Source organism: Excalfactoria chinensis, chromosome 17 (genome assembly GCF_039878825.1).
Source record: "Excalfactoria chinensis isolate bCotChi1 chromosome 17, bCotChi1.hap2, whole genome shotgun sequence".
Classification (NCBI taxonomy): Eukaryota; Metazoa; Chordata; class Aves; order Galliformes; family Phasianidae; genus Excalfactoria; species Excalfactoria chinensis.
The window spans coordinates 8246118-8259030 of record NC_092841.1 but is presented as its reverse complement, the minus strand read 5'-3'; the positions used below and the strand labels follow the sequence as shown (position 1 = coordinate 8259030).

The window sequence follows — 12913 nt, the reverse complement described above, 5'->3', positions numbered from 1 at the left end:
TGATGCAATTTGTTAATCCCCCTGAGACGCGCCCATCACTCGTTCCAATTCTTTATGTGCTTTTTTTTTTTCCTGTTCATCCGCGACTCCTAGAAAGTTAATTAGCTGCACATCCTCGTTGCTGTTGTAGGTGGAGGCTTTGTGTTGTTGAGTGTTAAATGAAGGACGTGTGTGTGTGTGCGGTGTCTTTTCTGGCTTATTGAGTTCTTGGCCACTGGACTGGTGTTGCCCAGCAGCTGGGAACACAGACCTGAGCTGTGTAGGGTGAGGACCTGGAGCAGGGCATTGCTGACTCTGGCTGTCCCTCCCCCTCTTAACAGGGCAAAGGGAAGCACTGGCTGCTGCCTCGGGATGTCACAGTTCAGGTGTGAAAGCCTTTGCGATGCGTTTTCCTGCCTCCTGCCCTGCTCTAATTATCAAGGAGACAGTGGAGGCGAGGTGATGTCAATGTGGCGCTCTCAGGCTTCACAGCCAATGCAAAATGAGGAGCTGCCACACGAGCCCTTCCTTAGCTGCGGGCTGGAGAGGCATCTCATACTTGCTTTACATTTCTCGTGTGTTGTTTTTTATTGTAGAGCCTGTCAGGACTTTATAGGCGAGGTAAAAGCAGCACATATAAGTAAGTGTTATTTCATGGGTGCTTGGGCTGCGGAGAATGAGATACAGCCAGGAGGGGAGCAGCGCTGTGCAGGTTTACTGATGGAGCTGAGTTGTGAAAAGCAAGGGAGTGTTTTTTGCAGGTTTTGGTGGAATAAGTGAGGAGAGGAGGTGTGCTCCTCTGTGCCTGTAGATGCTGCCCTATTTACCTATTTGCCCCCATATCCAGCTGTGCCCCCTTGGGCTGGGGAGTGAGTTGGCTGCAGGCTCTATCTTGGGATGATGCTCTGTTGCTGCTGGCTCAGGTGCACTGCTGCAGGGGAAGGGGCTCTGGCTGAGGAGCAGCATTCTGCAAGCCCTTCATGGACCTGCTCTTCCCTTTTTTTACACATCAATTCAATCTGCACCCATAGCAAATCATTCCTGAGAAGTATGCGGTGTGAAAGTGAGCTGTTAATTGAAGTTCCCTTGGCTTTTTATTGCTGTTGCAAGAAGCCTTCGCGTGATAAAGGCTGCAAAAATATACACTGCCATGTTCTGAATACACAAGGTGAGGAGGAAGCAAAGACTGGGGCAGGATGCAGAGCTGCTCCGTTAGGCTTTGGTAAGCGTGAGGAGCAAAAAGCTTTGGTTAATCCGGCGGTGGCTTAAAGGCTTATTGCTTGCAATTAAAACCTCATCTCACAGCGCCGGCTCAGTGCTGCTGTGCCAAGTGATGGCAATGGGCAGAGTCATCCCTGGGGGAATCCTTCCTACTTATTGCAGCTGGAGGACAGCAGGATGGCTGCGTTCTGTGTGTGCTTCTGGGTGTTGCCACCCCCAGCCCTGCTGTCCTCACTCCAAAGGTGGATTTGGGGCTTCTGAGATGATTGCTAAGCAAAAGGCTGCTTGGGTTCAAAGCTCCTCCAAGCATTCTTGGGGAAGGAGATTGGTGACATCAATTTGTCTTCTCTTTTTGCTGAGGAGGCCTTGTTTGTTTAACAAGTTGTTTTCAGTTGGATCGCAGGGGAAATGCAAAAAACTCTATTTGCGTGCCTTTTGTTTTTTTGGAATGGCAGAGGTTACAAAAACTTCCTTCCACTCTGCCATGTTAAATCTTGCTCTTTGCAAAACATCACGTTGTGTAACAAACCCCCTGGGCCTCCTCGGGGGCTTGGGAACAGCATGCCAGCAACATTCCTGTGGTGTTTGTGCTCCCTCCTGGAAAGGCAAAGCCCCAAACACATGGACGAGAACAACCCATATATTTGGCTCCTCTCTTGTGCTGTCTTGTGTGCCTTCGGGAGACACCCAGCCGGGGTTGCTCCGGGTCTCCCTATGGGACTATCCCCATCCCCTGGGAGATGTGAGAGGAGGATTGATTTATTCTCACAGCTCATCGGTGGGGAGCGATGGTTAGAGCTGCTGTTTGCAATTGGGAAGAATTCTGAGTGATCAAAGTGGCTGATAATTAGCAGTGAATAAAATGTACTCGCAGTAGTATTACATTAGTTACAGATAAACTGATACCAGGCTTCCTTAGTATTCACTTCAGCTCTCTTGCTCCCGGTTCTTAGAGGGAAGTTTTGCTGTTGCATTGCAACAGGAGAGCCCTTCCAGTTTGCTGTTGTCTTCTTGCTGTTGGAGCAAACTTGATGAACAAATGCTGATTTCTTTTCTATCCAGGGACAAACTTTCCCTTCCCCATTCCTGCTGCCATAGCTACAGGCTGTGTGGACATGGGAGGATGCAGTGTGGTGGGAGGCAGATGGGAGATGCTCAGCGTGGGCACCGGGACCCCTGGGTCCCCCCCCCCTGCTGGCTGTCCCGGCCCCAGGGTTCATTTGGGTGAGTGTAGTGCAGGTTGTGGGGCTGAGGGTGGTGGGCTGAGCCCCCTGGGAGAGCTGTGGGGTAAAGGTATGGCAGCTCTGGGGCTTCAGTAGGATGAGAGATGCCTCATGTTGCACCAGGGGATACTCAGGTTGGATGTTAGGAAACATTTCTTCTCCATAAGAGCAGTCAGGTTTTATAGATCCCAAGAGCTATGTGTCCCCACCAGGACCATGCAAGCTCATGCTGTGCATCCCATGCATTTGTTTTTTTTCCAGGCGTCATCTTTTCTAGCATGGTTTGTGCTCTCCTGGCGGTGCAGCTGGCAGCTCTCTGTGGGTGCCTCTGATTGCTGCCTCTGGTTGTGCCTGCTCTGCTCCAGGTGTTATGAAACATCAGCCAACTGACCTGTAAGGGAAATGCAAGAAATCCTGAGGCACCTCCATGTCTTGCAGTGAGGTGAGCAGAGCTGACCTGGCTCTCATTAACAAGCCTGAGAGGAATTGGCTTTGAAGTACTTTTCTGTTGCCCTGCCTGTTATTGTTGGTCTGTTATTTGCAGTCTCCAAATTAAAATGCAAAACAAGATGTACCTGAAACACTTGAAGTCCCATAAGCTTGCATATGAAAGCAAATTTGTCTTTCCCCTCCTTACACAGTACTGTGTGCATTTGCAGGGCTCGGGGCTGCCCTGTTCTATCCCTCACAGCTCTGTTCTCTGCCCACATTGCTGCCCACTCCTTCTGGTGCTCTTCCTTTCTGTTACCACTTTCTCTTTTAATAAGCATGAGCTGAGTGCCTCTGGGCACCATCCAGACATCGCTTATTACCCTTCTCTTATTTGTTCCTCTGTGTTAGCTCCTGGACGAGTTAGAAACGTTTATTTAGTTTTAAAATCGCATTGTAAACTCCATCCCATTTCTTTTTCCCCTTGAAATGCTTTCGGCTGTTGGCTGATGGATGGCACTCTGTGTCCATGGAGCTGCTGAGGTGTTGGCTGGGCAGCATCCAGCACGGCAATGGGTTGGCAGCACCCTCAGCTTCCGTACTGACTGATCCCCACCAAGCTGGATCATGGTGTTTTGTCATCCTGATTTCTTCATTAACTTGTTCTCCCTTATTGGTTGCGTGGGGAAGGAGCAGATTGCTTCTTAAAGGCATCGCTCCGTTTTGCTGCTGTTCAACTCGGTTCTGCTGGCAGCTGCTGCAGGAGGGTGGATTGGCTGCATGGGGGCATCTGGGATGCTGTGGTCCAAGGCCTGACCCTCCTGTGTGGTTGAGAGCATTCCTTCAGTCACCATGCTGCTCTGTACTGATCCCTTCTGTGTGATCCCTTTGCTTTGCAAGGACATGAGGTAGAAGAAAAGCCCGTCTCATGCAGCAGGGCTGAGGGGTTGTCTGAGCATCTGTGACATGGGTCCCTCTGGGGAGCTGGATTGGGATCGTGGTGGCTGCTGGTCTGCTCCTTTATCACTCTGGCTACTGCAGATGAGGGTTTCACACCCCAAATAGGATTTTCTTGTGGCAGGACGTGAGCTTTTGCTGACACTACCTGCTGTCCTGCATGCTCTTGGGCTCCTCCTTGGCTTTTCATTGTGTGTATAGGTGGGAATTGACTGTTTTCTGCTGCCTGTAAGGATGCGTGTTTCCTTTGAACACAATAGGCCATGAAATCCTAACGACTTTTCTGCTGCATACAGGAATAAGGGCTGTGGGGACTCCAGTGCCCAGAATAGTTTCCTCCCAGCTCCGCGGATCTTCCTGTGCCTGTCTCCCATTGCATTTCAGCTTTTGGAAAGTAATCAGCCCCCGTGGTTATTTCAGTTAACGCTAATTAGTGGCACAAGCTAATTAATGTGGGTTGACTTCCCTCTTCTCTTTCTAATGCTTTTTTAACCCACTGACACATTCCAATTAAGGGACTCACGCAGGGACCGGGCTGCAATGACTCAGAGCCATCGCAGTTGGAAAGAACCGTGTGCTTTCCTGAAGGTCGCTCATATTTTTTTTCTCCAATTGATAGAGTTGTGTGTTCGTGCTGCCAGCAGGGAGCTGACCTGACCTTACAATAAGCATCTGAAATAACTTCAAGTTTGCGTCCGCTTGCTTGGAAGCAGAGCTGCGGGTACCGTGTTGATAATCATTGGCTGTGCAGCAAATTGCTGTGGGATGCCGCTCTGCAGGACTGAATGGGTCTGACCTCAGGAGGACTGTGCTGGTGGAACCTCTTTAACTTGAGCTGCAATTGTTTGGATGGTGGTTTCTCTTTGGTAGCTCTGTGCACGGGCAGGGGGAGCACGCTGAAGGCAAGTCTATGAGCTTCCATTCTTGTCCTCTCATATGCTATAGTGCTGAAGCTGTGCCGTGTCTCCTGGTCACCAGCCACCCAGAGGTTGCTGTAAATCACTTCTATTGTCAGTGCCTAGCTGCTCTTTTGGGGAAGAAATTGTTCCTGTTCAAGCTGAACAGCAGCCCCCCTCCACCCCCCCGTGCTGCTTGCAGGTGCCGGGTTAGAGGAGGTGAGTGCACCCTGATTAAACTGCAAGAGAAGGCCAGCAGCGAGTGTGTGATTAGCATTAATAGCCCAGGTCAGACAGTATTATGCAAATGCTGGGAGAAGAGACGACTGAGTTATTCATCTTTAACCTTTATTTTTGTTTAACACGACCTTACCCAGCAAGGCTCCCATTACTGCTGCGGGCTGCTCAGTGCACGTCCCTTCCTTCTGCTGCCACCAGCACGGAGCTGAGCCCTCCTGGTTACATCCATCCTTGTGCGTGCCACTGCTGCTGGCTGGGGACCATGGGACTCCAGGGGGAATGAGGAACCTGGGGCAGAGCTCAGTGCCACACGTCCCAGAGCGTAAGCAAGGCTGCTAGGATAGGATGCCTTTGGCTGATGCTCTGGCACTTCCCTGATTGCAGCAGGTTTCTGTGAGCCTTGCCCAGGTTGGCAGGGCTCAGGGTCCCTCTTGCTGTGTGCTGCAGACTGTGCACGTAGCTGGATGTGTTGGTTTTGGCCACCTCACGCTGGTTTTTTTGGAGATTACAAGTGCTATAGGGATATACTCCAGCTGAGTCTGGAGTCTCCCAGGGCCCTCTGGCTCTGAAAATAACACTGGGTGGTTGTGAACGTGACATCTCACTTAAATGCTGAGGAAACGGGTTCAGTTTGGAACACACTGTTTCCCTTGCAAACTAAATGCATGGTGAAGAAATGGGACCCCGATGCCAACCCTTCATTGGGGTCAGCAGGACCAGGGCACCTCTGGACACGTATGAGCTCGTTGTCTCCCAGGCATTCCCAGCCATGCAGAAGTCAGAGCAGTCCCTGCAGACAGGGCTGGGAAAAAGCCAATGGGAAGATGTGGGGGAAAAAAGCCTAAATTTGCCTCTTGCATTGCAGGGTTTCAGCGGACCCCCCTCCACTGTGTTTGCCTTGAGCTGCGACCCACGAGCGGTGAAGGAGAAGTGTGAGCAGGATCCTGCCTGCTGGCCAGACCATGAGAGCGAGCTGTCCATCCGGATAGGTAGAACTGGGCACCATCCAGGCAAGCATCCTGTCATATACCACAGGGAATGCCCCTCTTAAGCTGGCACCCAGGCTGTAACGTATGTGATTGACATTGGCTTGGTTTTGACACGTGCGTGTGAAGTGCACCTCCTCTTCCCTCTCTAGGTCTGTCTCTACGCTCGGCTTTCATTCCAAGAATCATTATTTCTGTTTCTACTTCACTTCTCAAAACCACTTGCACGTCTGCCCGTGGCTATGAATTATTGATAATTAGATATCTCATTCACCAGGGAAATGAAATCATCAGCTCAGCCCGAGATGAGTTTTCTCTGAGCATGGGCACAGCCAGCCCTGCCCTGCCCTTGGTGCTCAGTGCCATACGGAGGTTCCTGCTCCGCTGACCCTCGGTGCCCTCCCTAATTACGGATGAGAGCTGACGGTCGTGCTGTCACTCCTCGTTTTGGAGGCTAATAGGATTTCAGCTGCCAAAGCCAGGAGTGAAGTGTCTCCTTGGCAGCTCTTTCCCTTTGGAGAGCTTTTAAAGAAGGAGCTCCCAGTTTAGAGTGGTGGAAGCTCGCCAGGTTTCCAATGTCCTTTGGTGTGTGTGTGTATGGGGTGGGGGTGCTGTGCCCTATGTAAATCCTCTGTGCAGCACAGCTTGCTGTTGTGCTGCACTACAGCCTTTCTCTAGGCAAAGCAAACGTAATTTAGGGGATTCATCTTGTTCCCTACCCCTGCTTTATCTTAGTTGGAGATAGGGTGAAACGCTGTTTTAGTTGCCTGTAATTGGGAGTGGGCTGAGATGAAGAAACGATCCTTTTTGCAAAGAAATAGCACTACCCTCATCCAGCAGGCTCTGCTATTTAACAGCATTGCTTAATTGCATGTTTCAGATAATGTTTCAAATCTACGGATTCTTCAGGATTTGAAATGCCAGCTTGCATTTCCCCAAAGGGAGGGGAGGAAGGAGGGGAAGCCCTGTGCTGGGCACAGTGTGCTGGGGGGGCTCCCAGCACTGCCTGAGGGCTGCTCCAGCATCCCCTCTGTGGGGCTGCTGGGGGGGGTTTGATGTTCAGTGGAGTGGAAACTCCATCCTAGGAACAGAGGAGAAAGCAGACAGCCCAGCAATGGTCAGAAACCTGAAGCACTACAGTTTGATGTTTGCATCTTCTTTCGCAGTTTTGCAAACAAATAGTGCAAATGGTTTTGAGAATTGAAAGTTTTTCCATCAGGCTCCGGTGCTTTTTCTGTCTCTGGGGGAGCAGCGTTAAGAATCTACAATGTGTTAGTTCTTTTGTTTGTTTCTTGCTGCTTTTTTGCCTGCTCGGTGTGCCCACGAGGTACATGAAGCCCTCCGAGGAGGCAGCTCTCCCCAAGAACTGCTTGGCTGTGCTCCTGGGAGCACTTTGGAAATATAATGGGTATTTTTGAAGTCTAATGGGTACGAGCTGCAGCGTTTCAGCCTTAATCGCTGTCGAATCATTGACCCTTACTTCATATTTACATGCTGGAAAATAGCGAAAGCTGTGAAAGCAACAACAACAAAATCCCAAAGCTCACGGCTGTGTTGTTCTGCTGTTGTCTTTGCTGGCTGAAGGCTGTGGAGGTACATGGAGCCCACCAGTCTGGGTTCTGTGGACACGGGGCTGGGAATCCCTGACCTCAGTTCCTCCCCATCCAGTTACTGACTGTTCAATGGCTCCCCAGGAATGGGGGCTGCAGGTGTTGGTGTGGCTCTAAATGAGATTTGATGGGAGTCGGTAGGGGGTTCTTCTGCGTGGAGTGGGACGTGAGTATCTTCCATACACCATAATGAAATAGAGTATAGGCAGATCTGTGTGAGTTGCAGAGAAATATGTGTCTGGACTCAGTGTTTGGTGAGTGAGGTAATCTCTGGGCTTCGGTTACTGCAAATCCAGCCTTGTCTTTGCTTTCTCAGGGTGGAGAATAGCTGTAAGCTGTTTCTCTCCCTCCCTGCGATCAGGTTTTGATAAGGATGAGGAGGGTTTTTTGGCTTTGCTCTGCACAGACAAAGCCCTCCAGAGCGCTGCCCCCACCCCACAGCCATCCCAGCCATCCGTGGGTCCTCGTGGTTCCAAACCATGGGAATACTTCCAGCAGATCACTGCAGGTTATGCTCCCTCCTGCAGGATGGGAGGTCTGGGTTTGACCCCTTCCATCGCAGCTACGTGCGTGGTGTTCTTGGGCAGTTCTCAGAAAGGATTTACATAGGCTATGGCACCCTGCAACCCGAGCTGTGACTCACACTCCTGCAAGCTGTGGCTATGGAGCAGCAAGGCGTGCTGATCCTTCCCCATGTCCTGGTGCAGAGCCATTCATCTGATGGCAGGTGGTGATGTTCCCAGGCAGCCTCCTTCATTCCTGTTCTGATGTTCCCATTGCTGTATCACAGTGAAGGTTCTGTGTCCAAGGAAGTCCTTGGATGTTGCTAATGTGCCTATGTGGAGTCATCCCTATGAAGGGGCACCAGGGTTTGTTGTAGTGGCTCTGCTGGCTTTCAGAAGGGACAGCGATCGAACAAGGGGGAATGGTTTTAAACTGAGACAGGGGAGGTTTAGGATGGATCTTAGGAGGAAGTTTTTCATGCAGAGGGTGGTGACGCACTGGAACAGGTTGCCCAAGGAGGCTGTGGATGCCCCATCCCTGCAGGCATTCAAGGCCAGGCTGGATGTGGCTCTGGGCAGCCTGGTGTGGTGGTCGGTGACCCTGCACATAGCAGGGGGTTGGAACTTGGATGATCATTGTGGTCCTTTTTCAACCCAGGCCATTCTATGCTTCTATGAAACGGCACCGTGGCATTGTTGCACAGTTCAGTGAGCGAATCCACAAGGGAAGAGCAGTTGGGGAAAAGTACTGGTGTGTGAAATAGCGTGCTTACGAAATGAAATTTCATTAGATGTGTTACTTCTATGAGCCACGGGACTCGGGGACATTGTAGACAAATCTTGTTAGATGAAAATTGTATTCCTTTTTTTTTTCCCTTCTTAAATTCAAGCTGCTGCAGCAAACCAGCTGCATTGCCAATGCCAGCCCCGGAGCTCCCCGAGACTCATCAGAGCCTTTCTAATTCTCTGCTTCTTTTCTGAGGGTCATTCTGTCCCCTTTCTGCTTTATTTATTTTTTCCCCCTTCAAAGGCAATTATTGTGTATCAGAGTTGCTGCTGTGGACTGTGCAGAGAGGAAGCAGACCTCGTTCATGCAGCGCAGCTTTCATCAGCGCGCGGGCAGTTAAAATCCTGTAATGATGTAATAAACCTCTGATGAAAGGAAGGAAAGGAGCTGCGGAGATGAAAGAGGGCCCCAAACCCCTTAGAGAGTGATTAAAAAGAGAGGGCGGAGGGTGGAGCACGGGCTTTGTGCACGAGGCACAGCATATGTATGACTTGCTTCTGTTACCTGGTTGTGTCCCTGCAGCTAGAAGAACCCCCTCCTGGCCCCATTTCTCATGGCTTATCTCTCTCCACAGCTCCCTGCATAGAGGTTGTGGTGGGGTGAGGGTCAGCACCTGCTCCTGGGTAATAGAGATGGGGTTGAGAGGGAATGGCCTTATGTCATGTCAGGGGGAGGTTTAGGTTGGATATTAGGAACAATTTCTCCCCCAAAAGGGCAGTTGGGCACTGGCATAGCTGCCCAGGAGTGTGGGGGATGTCACCATCCCCAGAGGTGTTCCAGAACCATGGGGATATGGCACTGAGAGATGTGGTTATGGGCCTGGTGGGATGGGTTGGGGTTGGACTTGAGGAACTTGGAGGTCTTTTCTGACCTCAGTGATTCTGTGATTCAGCGTCTTTAGGGCCGCTCTCTATAGCCAGTGTCGAAGACTGTGTTCTCTTATTTGGGATATAGAAAAGTATTTCTGAGGCTTGTAAGCTCTGTCTGGCTTTTGGGAACAGCATTCCAGCAGCGGTTTGGTGGATACAAGAATAAAATGGCCCTACAGACCCTCTGAAAACTCCTCCATGGCAGTGACCTGTGCCCATTACAGGGCTGTACCCCCTCCTCACTCCCTGGGCAGGGTTGTGAGCAGTGATGCTACACAGTGCCTCTACAGCTACACGACCCGTGGTGATTCATGGCAGCAATATCCAGCCGGAGCCCCATGTGTGCGTCAGGAAGGTTCATTAAGCCATTACAATGTATGCAACACGCCGATTCCCCCGCAGAACGGGATGCTCGCTGCTTTTTGTTGGTCCCACTGCATTTGTAATAGTGTTGACACGCTCGCACCATGCTTGGCCTGGAGAACTGTTGCGCTCCGAAGGCATCAATTCATTTTGAATTTTAATAATCAACGCGATGACGAACGCCTCTGGCTATGGCTGTATTGATTTAAAAACATTCTAATGCCCCTTTCTTGAGCATTTCAAACCGTTATTGACCGTCGCTGTCAAGCTGGGTGTTGGCAGTGGGTCTTATGGCCATGACTAAGTGTGGATTTATATACACAGAGCTTCAAAAAATAAACATCAAAAATCAGAGCATGTAATCCCTCAGCAACTGATAAAAAGCTGCCTTCAGATGGAGCCTCGTGCTCTTGTTCTGGTCAGAACCTGAATTTCTGAGTCTAGACGTGGCAGGGGTGGTTTGTTCTCCTTTGCCCTTGGCGCAGTGTGAGCATCTCCTTTGTGTCTCAGTGCACCTTGGCAGGTGAAAAGAGTTTGGGAATATTACTGTGGGCTCTGTTCTGCCTCCCTGCGCTCCTCCAGGTCTGCAGCCAGTAGCTCCAGGTGTGAATCAGTCGAGTCTCCAACCACACTCAGCCCAGTCCTCGAGCCAACTTCAGCCTGTGACCTCCGAGGGCAGCTGTGGTAGGGCAGAGTCCTTGTGGCTGCTGCTCCCCTGTGCTTGCCATACTGCTCCCAGGAGAACAGCCTGCTGCCCAGCCTTTGGAGGGGACATCTGTGTGTGCCAATGCGCTCCTGGCACTGCTCCCCACTGGCTCTGCCTTCCGTAGCTTCTTGGTAACGCATCCTTCGTTCTTTCAGTGTTCTCCCAAATGGAACGTGGCCAGAAGGGCTCAGCTTTGCTTCTGGCTTCTCCCTTTTCATCTGTTCGGCTCTTGGAGCTGCGTCATTTCCATCGCTTCCATTCCCCTTTTGGAAATGCAGGCTCGTTTCCATCAGCCCTCAGAGATGGTGACATTTTGTTCTCCTTGAATGTTCCAGGGATGTGGTGCAGGTGGAGGGGGGTGGCACAGAATTGCCTTTGAATTGTAGAATGGTTTGGGTTGGGAAAGGGACCTTAGAGCTTATTCTGTCCCAGTCCCTGCTGGGGGGGGGGGTCCCAGTCCTATCAACCTTGCTAGTCTTTGTGGTTTGTGCTCTGCAGGAATCCTATGGTGCAGAGATGCCTTGTGCATCCTGTGCTGTGTGCGTGGCAGGGAGGGGACAGATGCCACCTGGGAGTGGAGAGGTTGTTGTCTTTGAAGTGGCTTTTCCTGTGAGCCTCTTACCTGTTGTGTCAACACAGGCAGAGATTTAACAGCACGGGATGTAGCTTTCTGCTCTTGTGTTTGCTGTGTGTGGCCGTCCCTTTACCCCAAAGCAAAGCCAGGTGGGCTGGGTGGGCTTCCAGGTGCTTCAGCGTGCACACCCACCTGCAGAGCCCTTTGTTCTGCTCCACTCTTGCTTTGTGTAAGCACAATCTGTTCGTCTGTGGGGCTTATTGAGGTCTGCTGAGTGACGTGCTGTCAGGACGCGCACTGAAATCAGTGCTATCAGCAGGCGTGGAGGCTGTCGAGATGCTTTCTGTGGTGCTTATGGCCCTTAATCAGAGAAGTCATTTCCCAAATTGAGTCTCGTTAACTCTGTGCAATATTAGCAAGGAACTTTAATTTCCTGGCTACACCCAGCAATCTGTTACCTCTTTTTCACTCAGTTTTTAACTCTGTCCCTGTATCAAATAGGTTATGCAGTTTTGGTTCCACACTCAGCTGGTTGGGGTGGCTCTGTTAGCAGGATGATGCAGGATCATACAGTGTGGAAGAGCCATGAGAGGTGGGTTCCTCTGCTATCCTTGGTCCTACTGGAGCATCCCTTGGGCTGGGGACATCTCCAGGGCTGCATTGTGCTTTGAAAGCTGTGCAGAAGGCTGGGATCCATCCTCAGCCTGTTACAGGCTGCAAGGGGGGGGGGTAGCACAGGGGAACCATTCCACTGCAGCTGCCTTCAAGAAACCCTTAAATCTCAAGGTTTATTAAATTGAACTGAACTGGCAATCAGTGTTATTACTTCTGGAATGGATGTTGCTGTGTTGGGTTGTTGTTTTTGTTTTTTGTTGCTTTTTTTCTTTTGGCTTCATTCAATAAACACAATAATTCATTTATTTTCTTGATATGGCTCTTCAGTTGAGTGGGGACAGGAACAATTGTGATTCACCCTAAGGATGCTTTGGGGGAGTGAAACGATCATTGGGACCTCTTGCAGTCACCACGTATGACAGCAGTGATTGCAGCTGGGGATGCATACAGGGCATGGAGCATGAAGTGCATAAAGGAAAGGGAATGAGTTGCATCAGGAAATGGGTTGTTCTCCACTCCGAAACTAAACAAACATTAAAGATAACAGTGCATGAAAGCAGTCAGGGGTGATGTGGCTTCCAGTAAGTGAAGTGTGTGCTGTGGAGCTGGGAAGTGATGGGGTGGGGATTTGGGTAATCCTGAGCTGGAGTGAGGGGGGGGGAACGGTCTCCTGCCCCATATACATATGCATGTAAATATATATGCAGATATTATGTAAATATATATGTTATGTTTATATATGTAGTGTCTGTCGCCATGTAGGTGCAGTGCCCTGCTCACTTTGCAGTGTAACCGTGGAGGGCTCTGCTTACACAGCCCTGTGCTGCTTTGGGACTTCTGATTGTTGCTGGGGCTCTTCTGCTTTGCTTTATGCCAACTCTGAGCAAGTGCAAACCTCCCAAGTGCTGCATTGATCCTCTGGGTGCAGGGAAAGCTGGGAGGCTCAGGCTATATT

At 50.6% G+C, this 12913-nt stretch overlaps 1 protein-coding gene across 2 annotated transcripts in view; it reads left to right on the top strand.

The window, feature by feature from the left end:
• SLC39A11 (solute carrier family 39 member 11) overlaps positions 1-12913 on the top strand; it is a 66635-nt gene that overhangs the window by 23893 nt on the left and 29829 nt on the right. For both annotated transcript variants that reach the window (XM_072352307.1, XM_072352308.1), the window contains exon 5: positions 5811-5955. In XM_072352307.1, the coding sequence (XP_072208408.1) occupies positions 5811-5955 (145 nt within the window). The remainder of the gene's footprint in view (positions 1-5810; positions 5956-12913) is intronic.